This window comes from Rhinoraja longicauda, chromosome 13 (genome assembly GCF_053455715.1).
Source record: "Rhinoraja longicauda isolate Sanriku21f chromosome 13, sRhiLon1.1, whole genome shotgun sequence".
NCBI lineage: Eukaryota > Metazoa > Chordata > Chondrichthyes > Rajiformes > Arhynchobatidae > Rhinoraja > Rhinoraja longicauda.
In genome coordinates, this window is record NC_135965.1 from 9,314,993 (window position 1) to 9,334,561 (window position 19,569).

Consider the following 19,569-nt stretch of genomic DNA (forward strand, 5'->3'; position numbering starts at 1 on the left):
TATTTGTTGATAATGCCAATTTTAGTTCTTTGTTTGAATGTTAGGGAGATTAGAGAAAAAAAATCTAAGAGAACACCGGAAAACAATGCTATTTAATCATGAACATTTAATTTTACAGTGAAGATCATTTCTTTACAGCAGTGAGAGTTGTAGTATTTGTGGCCAGTCTGAGAGATTCATTATGATATCTTTATGTGAACAATCTGGTTGTCAGTTCAGAGGTATAATCAAACAAAGCTCACAAGTTTCTTAATTATATGATGTGGAGAGCCAAAAGGAAGAATTAAAAATGAAATGGAAGTAATTTTAATAGCATCTATAAAGAAATATTAGGTATGAGAAGATACTCACACCATTAGACACTTGAAACGCTAACTAAACTATGAATTGTATTGGTTGCATTAAAGAGTTTGGGCTTTCTGCAGTAACATTGGGGGAATTTTAAATGCATTGAATTTTCATGCTTATTATGTTATCTATGAGTGTTGTGTTTACAGGTCTATTATGTTGCAGCAAGAATTTCATTGTTTTATTTTGGGTGCATATGACAATTAAACACTCTAAACTTGACTCTTGGTATTCAGCAATGTGGAGCACATGCGAGGAAATTATTAAAAAATGAAGCTAAAGAATGAAAATACATCTTTTGCAATTTGGTAAAGGGAGTTTCAAGAGTGGAATCTTGCCTAATGATGGCAGAGGTCAAATCTCATTAGGCAACTTTATCAGCCAACCCATCCCTGAGGAAATTATTTTTTCAACAGCCAATAATAGCAATAACAAACAAATGCACTATTTCAGGCCACCCCATGAAACCACAACCAACAGGATTGAGTGTAGGTTTCTCCTTGGAAGATTGTCCAGAATTACATAGTCCAAGCATTTTGAGTGATTCACCCACCAGACAGAAAAATGGCAGTCAAACTAGGAGTTCCTCCAATGAAAAGATTAGTTTCATTTCTTTATCCCAATCTTTGGGATGCACGCAAACATATTCACTCCCACACAGTGCCCAACTCCAACGGAGCTGCTCATCTGCTCCAGTTATTCAGCTGCATAATGGTGGTCGTAGAGGCGATATGATGAGGCATTTAAGAGGCTTTTGGATAGACACAACATGGACATGCAGTGAATGGATGTGGATCATGTGCAGGCAGTGAAGCTTAGCTCAACTTGCAATCATGTTCTGCATGGACATTACGGGTTGAAGGGTTGTAAGGTTGTTCCTTTACTATATTGTTCTATGTTCTAAATGTGCATTCGGATTTCTAGTTATCATGAGTAAGAAATTTGAAGTTAACAATCAACTGGAAGGCAATGAATGACCATTTCCTTACTGTAAGGTTGGCAATAATTATATGTACAAAAATAGTTGCGAATTACCAAATTAGGTGTTGAAATGACCCAGCAAAAGTGACTAATTTTAAAAGGGCACATTAAATGCTCATCATTCAATAGGTGCAAAGATACGCCATACAATGTATAATTGATTAATAACTGATGGCAGTTATGAATCATACCTTGTGGCTGTTGCATCTTACACATATATGTCTTTGAAGTAATTAAATGTCCAGGGCATATACAACAGGATGCAGCAGAAAACCGTAATTCAATCTGGTTATATTAACAGGGGTGCTTTGCAGAAATTTCTGAAAATTTGTAAATGTTTTAATAACAATTGGCATACCATGATAATACATGGCATAAGATAACTGGCAGATTACCAAGAATATAGTTATTCATCATATAGAATGTAGAAATTATTAGCTGTCACCTTTCGCAAATTCTTGTGACATCAGTTGAAAAGAATAGAAGCTTAGGACAAGTATAAGAATCAGCAAAATTATTCTTTTAAATTCTATGCCAATCATTCAAATACATATAGGTTATACATAATTATTGGACTAATTTTAAGTCATCCTTCACATTTAAAAACGTCTCACAAATGTCTGGTGATAAATATTCAGATTAAATGAGCTAGCCCAAAGGACTGAAGTAGTTTGGAGAATTCCCCTAAAGAATTTATGTTCAAATAAATCAACTGCCAAGATATCCAACAGCGAAAAAAAATTGACTTCGAAAATTGTGAAGTCATAGTCATACAGCGTGGAAACAGTCCCTTCGGCCAAACTTGCTCAAGCTAACGATCATGCCCCATCTACATTAGTCCCACCTGCTTGAGTTTGGCCATCTCAAGCTATCCTATCCATATACATATCTAAATGTTTCTTAAACGTTGCATTAGTACATGCCTCAACTATCTCCTCCGGCAGCTTGTTCCATACACCTTTTGTATAAAAAAAGTTACACCTCAGGTTCCCATTAAGTCTTCCCCGACCCCCCCATCTTAGAATCCACAGCAAACAAATTAACATACTGCACTGAAATAACAATTCCTACTTTATAAATAATAAATACTACTGAATATTTAATGTAATACAAGTTGCTTATAATGCGAGTGTAATGTAATATGATTTGTCTCTACAAGAGATGGACAATTCTTTCAGTTGTGGAACAAATCACGTTCTGCAGAGATAGGTTCAACTTGTTAACATGAATCATCTAAAATGAAGCAATTTTATACCTGCATCTTAAAGTACAAATGTTAAAAAACTGACTCAGGCATGGAAATGCCAGTTTACTAAGCCATTGCTTTGCATTCAGTACTTGCTCGCTTCACAAATCATGAACTTTAACTGAAAACGTTGACCATTAGGGCTGTATTATTCAAGAGTTTTCATTCTCATGGAACAGGAATGTAGAAACAAGATGTCAGTATTTAATAATGCCAAGACGTCTGTCCACTGCTGACAGTCTGCTTTCATTCAATCCCAATAGTTTGAATATCAATTTTCAACAACAAGGCGCTTAATCTAAAAAGCAAATCTTGCTATATGAATGGAAAGAGAATTAAAATGTTTATCAAATCATCCAGATACAAACTAGTTTAAAAAATGTAACTTACATATGGTTGAGACTCCAAACTATCTGTATTCACCACAACTGGAGGTGGATTCGCCTTTAAAAAATGAAGACAACCTGGTTACAATGTCAGAATAGCAAATCATGTTAAAAATGGAAATCAATATGTAAAACATAATTTTTTAACACTCCATCCATTTCAGACATTCTCACACGAAAATAGCTGAGTGAGGGGGTATGGGGAGAAGGATAGCGGAGTGAGGGGGTATGGGGAGAAGGCAGGAACGGGGTACTGATTGATAGTGATCAGCCATGATCGCATTGAATGGCGGTGCTGGCTCGAAGGGCTGAATGGCCTACTCCTGCACCTATTGTCTATTGTCTATTGTCTATTGCATATAGAATAGAATGATATACTGTCATTCTGGCTCATTAATTGTACTTCAGTTTGCAAAATTTGAATGCCTTTTTTAAATGGTTTTCTGAATTTTTACAAAAGTGCAACGATGGAGAAGAGCCTACGTTTCTCAACGATACGAGCTGAAAGTTACACCTCAGAAACGACCACATGACCTTCAGTCTCACCTTCCATGTGAGCATATTCCAAGTCACATTTATCCACCCTCTTTCCATATCCCTTCTTCAACATCCAACATGAACTTGAATGTCAACCACTAACCATTTGTAATGAACTCAATAGCTTGACATACCTGTGAAGAACTCTCCTGTTCTAACTCATGTTGAAGCTGATCTGTGCAACTTCATTCTTGCCCTTTCAAATGTGGAAACAGCTGTCTATCTTATCCTTTCGTATTTTAAGAAAATGTTCGGATTGTCCCAAAATCCATATTATCAAAAGATTAAACTCTTACATTTTTAAAAATCACGAATCATTACTCTTGAGCACAACGCTTGAGCACTCATTACTTCTTAGCATTTATATTCTAAATCTCCAAATAGCTTAATCGCCTCAAGCTATTTAAAGCCCCATGGACCAGTAGTCAAGAAACCCACCCCTTTCTGATCTGCACAGCCTTGTTTGCTTGAATCAAAATGCATTAATTCACACACCTGCTATAGAAATTAAAATGCCTCCTGTTAACACATCAACCTTCCATTTGTTTTATGAAGAAAAAAAAAATGGTATATAGACCCACATCCAGAGACATGTGCAGTGAACAGGTGAAGCCCCAAAACAGTTTTAACCCATTTTATGCTTTCCGAAGAATAACTATTTTTAAATCCAGTTTAGCATCCTCCAAAATATTCCTTATATTTTAATTCACATGTGCAAAACATCCATATGATATCCTGTCTAAATTTTCCCTGCTGTGAATATACAGTGGATTTTCGACAATTTTTCTACAAGAAATTCTTTGTGGTGAAGGGCAAGTCGTATTTTTCCTTTGAATTTCATATCAACTGTGACCTTCCCTTTAATTACATCCTTAAAGACCTTAACTTTTCTTGTCATTTACGTGCATTGAACATTACTTGAACTGCATTTGAGCTGAGTCTAAAGGAGCACTAAATGGATCAAAAGTGCTTCCTCAGAAGCACAAATATAAAAGAGAGCAGTTGTAAATGGCACAATTTGTAAAACTGTTTAAAGATTGCAAAATGCCAAAACTATCTACACTATCGGTAAGAGAATATTGTGTGAATAAGAGGCAGTTAAAATAAAAACTCCTTGGAGCAAATACATGGAGAAAAACCCAACATAAATAATTCATTTGGTCTTTTGAGGATAAGAATGCATTTTCATTTATTTTCCTTCATTGAGAAATGGGATTTTTTAATACATTAATAATTCAGCTAAATCTTTTTTGTTCTGCATTTCTAGGCCATGAGCAATTAATATTTATAGCAATGCATTTATTCTTAATAAGTTACACCTGCAAAGTAGCTTAAAAAAATTGACAAAACAATATGATGTTTTTAAGATCAGCATCACAAAGTTTTCTTTTGAAGATGATAATTTTACAATTTGTATTCTCTATTGAATCAATATTTACTAGCCAAATGAACTAGAACCAAATGATGCAACTCAGCAGAATAGGTAGAACTAATAAAGGAAAATGGTCATTTTTTGAGTTTAGTTTAGAGGTACAGCGCGAAAGAAGCCCTTCGGCCCACTGAGTCCGCGCCGACCAGCGATCCCCGCACATTAACACTATCTTAACCACACTAGGGACAATTTACACTTATACCAAGTCAATTAACCTACAAACCTGTACGTCTTTGGAGTGTCGGAGGAAACCGAAGATCTCGGAGGAAACCCACGCTGTCATGTAGGATTACATATCATTGATTAATCAAGGATTGATCCTGATTGTATGGATAAGGCAGGAAATAACCATTGGCAAGGACAAAATACAAATAGTAATGCTAGCATGATTTTGTGATCACCTGCATGAGAAAATACATTCTTATCCAGAAAAACAGGTACATGATTGGAAGGAAGGGAGAGAGAGAAAAGAGTGAATACCCAAAACATTCATTGTCTTGTGATGGGTAAATATTCTTTACCCAAGGAGATCAGAATCATCAAGCACAAGAGCATAGAAATGGGATTGTGCAGCCCAACAGTCTAAACTACTGAAAGGAATTGATCTTGTTTGCAGAAGGAATATGTAATTTGGCAAGGAGCAAAACAAAAAAAATAATTGAAGCAAAAAAAAAAGCATAAAGGAACCAAGAGTTTTGACAAATTAACATCTTGAATGAAAGCCTTAAGAAATGTGTATTTTGAGGGTTGAATAAATATAAAAAAGGATCAAGATCGGTGTTTAGAAAATAAAGGTAATTTGATCTTTTGCCCTGAACTTAAAGTGCTTTAAGAACTGTGTGATTTGAATGTCTGTTGCAATTGTAACTGTACACATTTTCATCATCCAGAACAAGTTAATCTGTGCCATGAAGCCCCAAGATTGAAGTATCTAGATTAAAACATTGTTCCTACTAATTAGTGTGTCAATTTCTGCTCCAAATGAATTTTTCTGTAGTGATGTATATTCAGTGAAGTAGTTACTGGGTTTGAAACAGCAATTTCCATAACTAACTGATTCATAAAATTCAAGCATAATAAACTAGGAAATTCAAAACATGAGCATCAAACGAGAGATTGCCCCACACGGTTGTGATTAGTGGTGTGCTGTGGGAATTGGTGTGGGGACCATTGTGGTTCATCATCTATGTTAACAGTTTGGATGAGAATGAATTGTCATCATTAGTACGTTTGCTGATGACATTGAAATTGGTGGTATCGTGAGGAAAAAAAGTATCCAAGGTTACAATTGGATAGTGATCAACTGGAAAGACGGGCAAAGGGATGGCAAATGGATATTAAATAGAGGTATATAAAATGATGAGGGGAATAGACAAGGTCACAGTCCTTTCCTCATGGCAGGAGAGGCTAAAACTGGAAGGCATAGATTTGTGAGAAGGGTAAGATTTAAGGGGACCTGAAGGGCAACTTTTTATGCACAAACGGCAGTGGATATGTGGAACTAGCTGACAAAGTGGTCGAGGCAACTGCCATTACTACATTTAAAAGACATTTCGATAGGTATGTGGATAGAGAAGATTTAGAGGGATAAAGGCCAAAAGCAAGCAAAAGGGACTAGCTCAGATAAGCAACTTGGTTGGCATGGACATGCTGAGTTGAAGAAGGGTCTGGTTCCATACTATAGAACTATGACTTATTCATATCTTTGCGTTCTCCATGTTGTTGAAGTAGCTCAATTTAGGCAAACATCTCTGCTTTCCCATCACACACTTTCAAATAAAAATTCAGAGTCATTCTATTAATTTATATCATTGCACCATCTCATCATATTCCTGAGGCAGGCAACCAGAACCAAAGAACACCTTAGCCTTGGGAATCCATATACAAATTCAGTGAAATTATTTCAATGTAATAAATATAATTGAAGTTGCAAAATATTGCTACACATTCTCGTGTGGGTATGCAAAACATCTCTGATTGGCAAGTGGGAAAAATTGTGCCGACCATCCAGTACAATCTTCCAGATGATCCACCCCATTAATCTGATATTGTACTACATAAACCTGACATTGAAAAGGTGAAGTGATACCTTATTTTCACAGGATTTGAGAGGATAGAACTGGTGCAGTTTTAAAGGATCACTTAATGTCAAATCAAACAAAAAAATGAATTTGAGAATAAAATATACAATGCATACCAGAAGATTATTGTGCAGGTAGCATGTAACCTTGAAGATTACTAAATAATGAAAATATCGGGCAATATGTATTAGAAAAGAGCCAGTGAGCTAGCAGGTCAGTACTCTGGAGGGGATTCAAGATTGGATGTGTTAAAATTTCAGCCAAAGTTATCACTTTGTCACTTTGGTTCTAATTACTCTTCATAGAAATACAGTGATCTAAAAAAAACCATAATATTAAGATTAAACAATGCACAAAATAAGTTTTAAATATACAGCAACAGAATCAAAACATTCAAAAGAAAAAAAGAAAAAGTAACAAAACCTGTTGACTGTCAGACGAGAAGACACTGGCTTCAGCGGGGACTGGCATAACAGGGATCACAGGGATTACAGGAGTAGAGGGAGGAGAAGCCTCTATCTGCTAAACAATAGCAAAGGGATCAAATTCAAGGTGCACACCAGCATAGCAACACAATTAATCCTAATAACATAATAAATTGCAAAATTTACTGCTTAATAGCAAACTCAAAAATTCAGAGAAAATAACAAATAAGAATTTTGAGGGAAAAAGTGAAGTACAAACCAAGATTTAATTGTCAAACATGAGAGTGTTTATTTCCTTCTGAACAATTAATGTAACAATAGTGCAACCTTGATATAAGGCAGCTATTGGGGGACACCTTTAGCACCGGGGTCTTGTAAACCTAATATTTCATTTTAAACAAATTTCCAGAGAACATGGGTGCTGCCTGACCCGCTGAGTTACTCCAGCACTTTGTGCCATTTTTGTAAACCAGCACATGCAGTTCCTTGCATCTCATATTTCATTAATTTTGGAGTCCCTCTCTAAAGAGCTGCACTTTCATTCCCATGACATGGCGCCATGTCCCAATGCCCTCATCCAACAGAAAACTACCTCATCAATGCAATTGTATATATACAAACGCATACACTCCCAGAATTCGAATAGATACAACATCCATTCCCAGTATCGCCACACAATGTCAATTGTTGAATTCCAAGCTAAAATTTGGGGAACAGTTCCAACGGTCACCAGCAATGAACTGCCAATTCCGTTTCAGCATCTATTACTCTTTTCCTTGTACTGCTTTATCTTAGGGGATTTGGCAAACAAAAATCTCTTGCATTCTAATTGTCTACCTGTGACACTGGAATAACTGGGGTGCAGTTGAACATAGAGAACATTTCAAGAACATTGGAGCCATAACATTTCACTTAACCATTTATAACAGGTGCATACATATTAACCATACATGACTGGTGCAGACATACCAACCCTTCTCTAAGGTATAGGTCTCAGACTCCAATATAATTCTCACTGGGTACAAGTCTACAGATAGTGACTCATAGAGGGATGAGTTCTGCAGACACTAAACTTTCATGACTCCACTTTTGCACACATTAGAACCAGTTTGCCATAATTCTGCCCAGACATTTAATCCTTTAATTTCTCTTTGTAAATCCAATACAACCTGAAAAGGTTAAAACTAATATCGGACTACAGACTTTGATCTTACACTGTCATGAAATAAATTTCGTGAATTGGAAGGGATGCTAATAGTCAAAGCATATCCAAAATATGATATACACAGGTGTGTTATATCGAGATTGCACTGTACTGGTTTAAATTCGCACAAAAAAAATCTAATATCTTCCACCAGATTCACTCTTTACCAAAAATACCTATGCAAGATTTAGCAAAAATTCAATATATCTACAAAAATATAAAATTATACAATTGCTATCTTAAGCAATGGGATTTGACCATTTCTCTCAATGCATTAAAATACACCAATGTTCGTTATTTGACATATGAACCAATTTACACCTGAGGTTTTTACTTCAATAAAAACCAAATTATCATCCTCATTGTATAAAAGAAAGGAAATTCCTCTGTGATACATTTTCAATTTCAAAAATTAGATGGTTAGTGTGTTAAGTACGTGATTATGTTGAGTATTTTAAGAATAATTTAAGAAATTAAAAGCTTGGAAATTAAACAGTAACAGTAATATTAAAAAATGAAACGTTGCTTAATAAATACTTATTAACCCTGAAAGGCAATTAATCTGAAGGCAGCACCAATATAAACCTCAAAATGGATGTGGCACATATATAAACTTGGGCAAGAAACATTAAATATGCACAAAAATACATTATTCATGGTGAATTGGCATTCCTGCACTGGATACTGCTTCTGCTGTACACAGCATAGGCTACCACAGCAAGCCAGCAGCCATTCATCCATCTGGTCCCAAATATTTCAGTCCGAAGAAGGGGTTTGGCCCGAAACGTCACCCTTTCGTTCTCTCCAGAGATGCTGCCTGTCCCGCTGAGTTACTCCAGCATTCTGTGTCTACCTTCCACTTATATTTGGATTTCCGTTCAAGGGAACTTGTGCCTGTTTCTGCATCTTCCTTATGATCTTTATTGTTGTCAGTCTATTCTTCCTATTAACACTTTAGTTCGGATTGCAAGTATTGAGGTGATAGGGAGAAAAACAGGAAAAAAACTAAGAATGAATCAAAGGAGCAAGAAAAGTGAGTAGCAAGGGACTGCAAATGCTGGTTTAAATCGAAGATAGACACAAAATGCTGGAGTAACTCTGGAGAGAAGGAATGGGTGACGTTTCGGGTTAAGACCCTTCTTCAGATTGAAGGAAAGTGGGTGTTCACGACAGCTAATTTGTTTTGCACTAAATTTTTTAAATTGTATTATAATTCATTTATGAAATTTTACATCGGCAAACATAATTTGATTGTTAATATTTTCAAATTTTACTTAAAGTCTTCCCAACACCTCAAAAGCTGCTCAAACAACGCGTTAAATAACCCCAGGGAGCATGCATGGGAGAGGGTGCAGGAATTGTCCCTGGAGGGCATGGGCCTGTTGGTGCACCAACATGGTTCCAGAACACCTGCAATTTACCTGGGCTGAACAGAGGATCATGTGTGCCTTCCTCACCCAAATCAGGCAATGAAATCCCAATGGTGAATAGGTCAAGGGGCGAAATCTCGGGGGGGGGGGGGGGGGGGGAGGTGCTTTGTTGCCTGTCAAAACGACCCTTTTAAAATATATCTGACCTCCACCAGTGAAATTTTTAATCTGGACATCCATTAGATTTCAACTCAGATATTATATGTTCATATATATATATATATATACAGCCGGAAACAGGCCTTTTCGGCCCTCCAAGTCCGTGCCGCCCAGCGATCCCCGCACATTAACACTATCCTACACCCACTAGGGACAATTTTTACATTTACCCAGCCAATTAACCTACATACCTGTACGTCTTTGGAGTGTGGGAGGAAACCGAAGATCTCGGAGAAAACCCACGCAGGTCACGGGGAGAACGTACAAACTCCTTACAGTGCAGCACCCGTAGTCAGGATCGAACCTGAGTCTCCGGCGCTGCATTCGCTGTAAAGCAGCAACTCTACCGCTGCGCTACCGTGCCGCCAGTGCCACTAAAAGACTCCAGAAATCGCTTCTGTTAATAATGATAAATCCCAGAAAACTACTCTGCAGCCTTAGAATCCATGGAAGTCCAGCAGAGCAGACTGTGTAGATGATCGAGTCCAGGGTTGAAGTCTCGTCAACAACCCATCACACATCAGCATTGATCAAGCTTTGTATTCGTGCAAGTGAGTGTGGTTATCTTTTCTCTTTCTTATTATCTTCCGATTAACCCTGTCGATGTTTAGTTTTACTCAATCAAGAACATTGCATTTGTATAGTATCTCATTAAATACTTTACGTACAATGTTTAAGGTTGAAGCCAAATGACTAATTCCCATGTAAACAGAACAGCTATTTTGCACATAAGTATCGGTCCGGAGAAGAACACATCAACTGTGTAATGCAATGCCGTCCAGGCCAATTGAATAATTATTTTCAAACCAGTGAAAAGTTTTAACCACAGCTTTTTAACGAGAATTAAGGAAACAAACAAAAACAATCATGAGCGCATCCCAGTTCTACACAAATCACTTATCTTCATCTGAATAACCTCAGATTTGTGGATGACAAAAGCAAAATCTGCAGGTGGTAGGAATTAAAACAAAAACACAAAACACTGAAAATATCAAAGACATCACAGCAACTGTGGAGGGAAAAAAAGTTAATGTTTGGGGTTGGTTTTAGCATCAGAACTGGGAGAAGGAAACAAGTTTGTTTTAAATTGTAACGGGTACTTTATTGGGATAATAATGGGAACAAATGTGATAGATAAATGCCAGGAGAATCCAGGTGACTCAAGTGGAACTGATACGATCTAAGAGCGGGCATTGAAGGCGGCTTGCTTTAAGGTGCTGCCCCAAACCTAACTTTTAAATCAAGATTTATTTTTGGGCATTTGAATAGACAATGGAGAACAATACAAATTTGAACAGACGGTCAACATGTCTGCAGACTGATGCTTATCTAAATAAGAAAGCAAAAAACTAGAACCTCTCTCAGGACACTGAACTAATTAAGAACAATGACCAAAATAAAAACCACCATGAATAAATAAAACTAAAACTAGAATGAGACAAGCATGTGCAACACATGTTAAGATGAACATAATAGCAGCAATGTGGCACAAGGATATGTGCCAGACAGCAAATTCCAAATTTACCCCAAACAACTTGCCGAAAAATAATCAAATTATAAATGGCTATCGACACACATTTTTCTTGGACAGTTTTATCTGTTGTATTTATACCAACTAATTTTACTGACTTCCTACAAAATTATAGAACTAATTTTATTCTAGATATTGCATTCAACCATATATGCAACTGATATAAATTGTACATTAACTGCCCACAAAATACATTAAAAACTACAAGTTGTCGATGTTGTCCTCTATAAAATTTAAAGAAACTAATTTTGTAAGAAAAGTTTGGGTTGAAAGATTTATTTTTGTAATTTGGATCTGCTTTTTGGTGGGTAAGGTATCCTCTCAGGTTGATTGCAACAGTAACTCAGCGGGACAGGCGGCTGCCTGACCCACTGAGTTACTCCAGCATTTTGTGTCTATCTTTAGTGTAAACCAGCATCTGCAGTTCCTTCCTTCACAATAATGCAACAGCGCTGGCTAGATCTGTGGAACTACTGACCTAATTGCAAATAATCAATTTCCTTAAATAAATACAAAAAAATTAATTAGAAGCACATTAGAATGCTCGAAATTAACCAAACAAAATCTGAGCTCATCTTAAAGCATATCCGCCACTTCCTTGCAATTACTTTTTTATGCAAATCCCATTGCAATGAAGAATGTGGATTGTACTACTTGTACCAGCCACAGTCAGTATAAAGCTGGTGCACAGAGTGGTGCACAGAGTGGTGCATCGGTAGCTGGCCGCAAACTCACCTCAGATTCCTGGTTTTCTATGTGTAGGCTCAGAAGTCAAACATGAACCGACCATCAGGAAGAAAACTGATTCTCAGCTGAACCACTGGCCAAGACAAATTATGATTCAGCCCGATGTTTGTGAACCTGGCAGCTAATGCAAGTTGAAGAATGAGAGATAAACGTAATAGTGTGAAAAATAGAGCTGCATGAGTATCCTGTACAACTGGTTTAGTGACAGAAGTTTAAATATCACAGCAGCTGGGGAATTCTGAAATTCAACTAACGAAATACATCTAGAATTGAAAATCTCGTACCAATAATAGTGACCATAAAAGTACCAGATTACTTTAAAAGCCATCTAGTCCACCAATGTCCTTCAGGAAAAGTTATGTCTACTCACAATTCAGGCACCAGCATGGTCAACTCTGGCCTGACCCTTTTGTAAACCACCAAGTTCAGGGGCAATGAAGATGAGCCTCATCAGGAATGCCCTTATCTCACAAATGGTTATATATAAACCATCATCAAATTCAAATACAACCTCCTTTAAACAAAATCATTTATTGTTCTACCTGTATAAGCGCAAAACAAAACACATACCAAAAGAGGAAATAATCCATCCTCAAATACAAGGCTAACAACAGTTCGGCAATAAACTGTCACCTACAAAGTGATGCGATGTAAAACAATTATGATGTTAAGTTTCAAGGTTATTACAACATTGAATCCTGAAGCTGTTCAAAACAATACCAATGACATCATGCCAAGAAATATCCAGTGCACAGCCCAAGTTTAAACAATGCTCCAACAAAAATGTTTCCTGAACTCAAAATCCATTTCAATCACCTTCTCATTTCACAGGACCAAAAAATACAATGTTAATTCTGTTGATTAGCTACTATTCGCAAACCACCCATTTCCCTACAAGCTTTTTATTCGACATGTATTGTGTTATGATGAACAACATTATGGCAGAATTATCCATGCACCACAATGTGTACAGGCATGGCTGGTCTCATTGTGACATTATGCTTCTGCAAATAGCATGAAAACAAATAGTCATCGCCACTACTTTACTGCAGCCTCATGGAGGAACTAATGGCCCACTCACACTTTGGACAAAAAAAGCATCAAACTGGGCACAGGGCAGTGCAAGTAGAAGCTAAAGAAAAATTTAAGTGCTTATAAATTGAAATCAAGTATTGAAACAACTTAGCAAGTAAATTTATTTTGAAAATGGACTAGTGGACTTTCGGAAAGCAAGAGATCCGAACTAAGATTCTTCTCATTGTTCAAAACACGTGCTTATTCACATTCTTTTGTTACTGCATATGTACGGGGATCACTGGGCGGCACGGACTTGGAGGGCCGAAAAGGCCTGTTTCCGGCTGTAGATATATGATATATGATATGATATGATAACTTGTATCTTTAAATTTGGCATTAGATATTTGGAGGGTTTCCCTTTTACAGGATATTATCTCAGAGTAAGTCAGATAACTCATCGACTTACCACTTTCTAAAATTAATGACGAGGAGGAATACATGCACTTGAGGCTCCAGGTCTGAATTGAGTGGATTCTGTAAAGGTGCCCGCTTTACAGGAGGGGGGGAAGAGAGGTATGTTGATAAAATGAAAATGCGAAATGGAATGTTGAATATATCAGCTGGGTTCAAGGCACTCAACAGCATGATGCGTTGAATAAAAAACAAAAACAGCTCCATAAATTTTTTTTAAAGCTTTGTGTGTTACATTATAAATTTCAGATATCTTCCAGATACCTGAAATTAGACATTCATGAGAACTGATCAATTCCATTGTACAGGGGCTACTGTCATGATTGTTCTATGGCTTTCACTTTGACGTACGCACTAATAACTGCACTGACATTATCAAGAAAAGATCAGCAAACAGTTCCACAGACACTGACCTTATCAAAGGAACCAGTTGACCATGAGCTGTCCGACCACCAGCCGCTGGTTGCTTTCACTTTAGCAGTACTTTTTGTGGGGCTTTTTTTAACACTGTCATGCAGGTTTGTGAACTTGCCTCTATGTTTAGTTTAGGATATGGGCAGAGTTGCAGAGGTATAGTACTTGTGTTTAGTAAAGTGCTGCTGCTGAGGCTCCAGATCTTGTTCATGCGAATTCACTTGCAACCTTGGGCTAATCGAAAAATGAATTAATCTCCCCAGTTCACAACCTTCTGCCACACTACAAGAGTATGCATGTTTGTAACAATAAGTCGTCATTTTGCAGCTCAGCAAGAGAGAGGAATGATTTTGTGGTACTGAAGCAAAAATCGCAAATTGCTAGGTCAGGCAGCAAGTTTTTAAAAAAACAGTACTGCGATGCTGGAGAGTTTATCACGAAAGTGCTCCGCAAGGAAAGCAGAAAAACAGAATCTGATTCTAGCCAGCAGCGCTCTCCAATTAATGAGCACCAATGGGCACTGCACATGACGGCCCTCTTTCCCAGGCACGAATAATCAATGCGTAGCACAGACTTGTTATAGGGGTGGCAAAGGTCACCTTACAAATACATTCAATACATTCTAACGTGTTATCATCCTCAGAACCTTTCATTCTTAAAAAACACTGATGTTCAAAATGCTGTGGGTCGAGAGTTGGAGCAGCTTAAACCCGGCTATGTATCTCAAAATGAAAATTCTATGAGTACAAATTAAAAAATTTACAAAAGTCCAAGGATTTTACATATGGGAATGTAGTCTATTTCATTGTCAGAAATACTGTGTAAAGCAAAGAAGCAAGATTATTAAATGGACCACAACCACTGTCAGTTGTTTTTTTTCCTCAAGTTAACATTTAAAGGTTATTAATCAACATATTTACTACTAATACTTCCATCTCACCCAGTCCAGCTAATGCAATCACAAATAGGACATCATTTAAATTTATGTTGCTTATTGTTAATCTCATGTATTTCATGCGGATTATTTTTGGAGATATATCCCTTGAAGAGCAAAATACAGAAATTTGTTACAGAAAATGCACAGATTCAAAGCTTTAAAACAAAGCACTGAGGGATACTTGGTGAGGCTCAAATCATGGGCAATCAGCTGGTAAGCACAGGCAGAGATGAATAAAAACTGACAGCAATCCAGACTAATCACCATGGAGCTGCCACAGCGCATCTCGTTTGATGTACATATTTGAGGCTCCAAAAGCCACAAATAATGTAACAGTCAAGGCAGGGCAGTTTGAGGAGAGAGGAGCGAGGAGAGCAGCATAAAAAGCCATAATGATGGCCCAGGCTCTGCCTGCAGCTTGCAGAATTCCCCATTGCTTTGTGACAGCAATGTGCAAGTGAAAGCAGAAGCACCACTGTTCAATTCATGGTAATGTTGAACTGGCATTTGAGAGATTTCGGCAATTTCACATCAACTGGTATAGGGCCAAGTTCAGATTTTAACAGCAGCATTTCCTGTCAACTATTAACCGATCAGCCTAGCCCCACATTCTTAAGTTAAAAGACTACTAGAAATGTTAAACTGCTTTCGTGCCCTTTTCAGATCTTGCTTGGTTAGGATTTGTAGAATTGCCTTCCTGAATATAAATTGACATATGGAGAAATAACACTCTGAGGGACAGTGCAGAAGAGGTGAACCGTGGAGATTAATGACCAAGAACCATGTTCGCATTATGTTGTGTTGTTGTGAAGGTATATGTACATTGAAAAGCTGGGGCCGCATGGATTTATCAATGATAAAACTTCTCATTGGAGTTAACCTACGTAATAAGATAACAAAAACACGAGGTACAGATGGTACATCTTGTAATGAAAGTGTGTGTGCTGGGTCTCAGTGGCTAATCACATCAAGATCAGTGAACAATGAGGAATAAGAATGGGAGATATGATCAATCAGCAGAAGCAGTTGCAACCATAGCCATAAGTAGTGAAGTTGAAGTGTCAACATAGTCTTTTAATTTAAGAATGTGGGGCGAGGCCAATCATGTTGAGGAAGGTTTTGTACACAGCAACAATCAGCTGAGTTGAGGATTTTTGAAGTAATAGCAGCTTAACTGATTTGAAAGTAAAACTGTATGTGATTTTATTGTTGCTCAAATCATTTATAATAGTGGTAAGCGTATTAATAATGTCTGTAGAAGATATAATACATAATCTCAATAAAACTATAAAGTTAAAGCTCTCAGTCATCTGTTTTGGTTTTAACTGCAAACCTGAACCCACATTGGGGTCAGAAAGGTTATAAAAAAATCTGAGGTCCTGCAGATTAATTGCTTTAGTTTGTATCTAAATACAAGCTGCAAGGCGAGGATAAGGTTCTCAGTCTGCTGCGCATGCTAGGGATTTCATCACATCACCTGATTTGTGTAACAATCCACGTTACTGCCATGGGTCATCAATAGTCAAAATGCCATACCTTCCAGCGTCAATGAAGAAATAAATCATGCAGCACAATAGTCCAATCTTAAGGAAGAGCCGATGCATAATTGTCCTCGCCCATTTCCAGCATTTGTGCACCTCAGCGAAATGCAAGCAAAGTAAAGGAGGCAGTGCAACAGATAGTAGGGCTGCCGCTTCCTGGGTTTAATCCTGATCTGGGGTGCTGTCTTTGTGGAGTTTCGCATTTCATTACGTTGCACAAATGCTGGAAATGGGCATGGACAGTTATGCATAGGCTCTTCGTTAAGATTGGACTATTGTGCTAAATGATTTATTTCTTCATTGACGTTGGAAGGTATGGCATTTTGACTATTGATGAGTTGACTATTTGTGGAGTTTGCATGTTCTCCAAGTGACTGTGAGCGTTTCCTGCAAGTGCCCTGTCTCCTTCCACATTCTAAAGACGTGCTTGGTAGGTTAATTGATAACTGGTTATTGTCCCTATTGCGTGGGTGTGTGATACCATCCGGAAGGGGTTGAGAATAAGGGGAGAATAAAAAATGGGATTGATGTTGGATTAATGCACGGTGGGGGGGTGGGGGGGGTGGGGAAGGTTGATGGTTTGTAAGGACAAAGGGCTGAAGAGTCTATTTCCATGCTGTATGATTCTATTACTAAAAAAATATTAATTATGCTCTTCAGATATTTTCCAGTATCTGTTATCTTAAATATTATTTGTTCACAACTGCAGGTCATTCTGAAGGTATGACCATCTCAGAGGTTCGGCTCGTTCCCTACACAAAACTGGTTTAGTTGAACATCAGAACATTCTGTGCAATTTACACAGAAAATAAAAATGATTTTTGAAGTACCTGCACACTCTGCTTTAGCTTGGCCTTGAAAGTTACCTTGTTCCTTCACTTCTGTACAAAAGCCAAAACCGTTTTTTTTTAAAATAGGACCAATAGAAGGCCTAGGGTTTTAACTTCTTAATATATTACTACTGCTCTGTAAAGCTTCAAGGTGTTCTTCAATGTCCCTTATCTCATGCCAGTCGGGTTGCAGTCTGCAGTTATATTAATTTAACAGAGTCTTCATTGCCATTGATGGCCTCTCAAGAATTCCTGAGTCAGAATCCTGCCATCTAGAAATCCTGGAGATTCACTCCTCTGATTAAGTCATGGTCAATCTCCTGTCTTATACCTGCAGCATTCTCAGAAATCTTAACAGACCATTACCCATCCTCGTACGCAGTAAACGCCACACGTTGATTGAGTCGAAAAACATTGCCCACTCTTTACTTCTGGGATGATTGTTTTCACCATCTGACTGCCACAACTGGCACGGAGTAATTTTCTTGATATATAATATGTCAACCCTCATCTTTCAATCCATAACCACTGCTGTGTCTGTAACTCAGCAACTCAACACTGAATACGAACCTATAACACCCTACCTAAACTTCACACTTCACTCAGCATTAATTATGGATTCATTATCCAGTGACACTTTTGGACCTCGGATGGAAAATGTCCCTATAAATTCATTTATACAATGCAACCAAATATTTTTAAAGCCTAGAGCTAGAATAATTGTCAGAACTTAAGACTCTCTTAATTTTGCTGGAGAGGGCTGCAAAAAATAAATGTGCAATCGACTAAGAAGCAGAATCACCGTCAAAAACTTGGGGATGCCCACATTTAATTGTGTTAATTTCTTGCACCTAAAAAATTACAATGTAAACATAGCAAATGCTGATCATATGAAAAATAGCAGATTTATTGTGTTTTTTGGAGATTCTGCATTTGTTCCCAGGACCATCTACTTACTCTTGAACTATCATGATTGAGAATTGTGTTCTCTGTCCTGCGTTCATAAAAGTGATTGTATAATGTGGAATCTGCCAAAGGTGCATGCATGACGGATAAAAGGGATGGACCTGACGGATAAAAGGGATGGACCTGATTTCTGCACCTTCCTGCATGGTCAAATGGTACCGACATTCACATTTTAGGCTTCACTTGAAAGTTTTCACTGCAGCCAATTATGGAACATGACTAGCCACAAAGTATCAGTCTAAAAAATAAACCAAGTATTGCAAACATCCAAAATGAGTTTGATAATATTCAAATAAAATTCCTCTGGGAATGGCTTCACAGCACTTTGTGTTTTTTTAAATTAATATAAAACCAGCACCAGCGTCCACAAAACCAGATTATCTCATTATTCATTAAACATCTTGTATGTGTAAAACCTGTCTGCATGAACGTTACCCAAAGTGCTAACCTACCTAATAGATGGCTGCAATTCATAAGCAAACTATAAAATAGAATTTAGGAAACTGGTGATACGAAAATTGCTTCTTCAGCACCACGTTATACATCATTTTCAAAAGCATGACAGGTCATGCATATTTTCCTACCTTTCAAAACTTTGGCAATATTTCAATTTTAAGTCATGAAATAAATTTAAATAATGCTCCAACATTAAATGAAAATAAACCAGGGGTGACAGAATTAATTATTAAATCACTAAGACAGCAAATTAGCCACATGATCTTTACCTTGTACTAAAAGGCCAAAGGAAGAAAATAACATTCCGCACCGTGCACTGAATTCACAAACTTGACAGTTACTCAAAATTATCAAGTACATGACTTGCATTCCCCAATATCCAAATCATAATTTAGATGCAGCTGTTGAGACAATTTCTTTTTGTATTCAA

General features: G+C 37.4%; 1 protein-coding gene across 29 annotated transcripts in view; it reads right to left on the reverse strand.

Annotated features, from left to right (window-relative positions):
• LOC144599431 (disks large homolog 1-like) overlaps nt 1-19,569 on the reverse strand; it is a 354,144-nt gene that overhangs the window by 125,414 nt on the left and 209,161 nt on the right. For 14 of the 29 annotated variants that reach the window (XM_078410304.1, XM_078410303.1, XM_078410300.1 and 11 more), the window contains 2 exons: nt 7,435-7,533; nt 2,966-3,019 (listed from right to left, as the gene is read on the reverse strand). In XM_078410304.1, the coding sequence (XP_078266430.1) occupies nt 2,966-3,019; nt 7,435-7,533 (153 nt within the window). Of the gene's footprint in view, nt 1-2,965; nt 3,020-7,434; nt 7,534-14,408; nt 14,459-19,569 lie in introns of those variants that run through there. The other 15 variants (XM_078410310.1, XM_078410309.1, XM_078410307.1 and 12 more) reach the window with 3 other exon arrangements.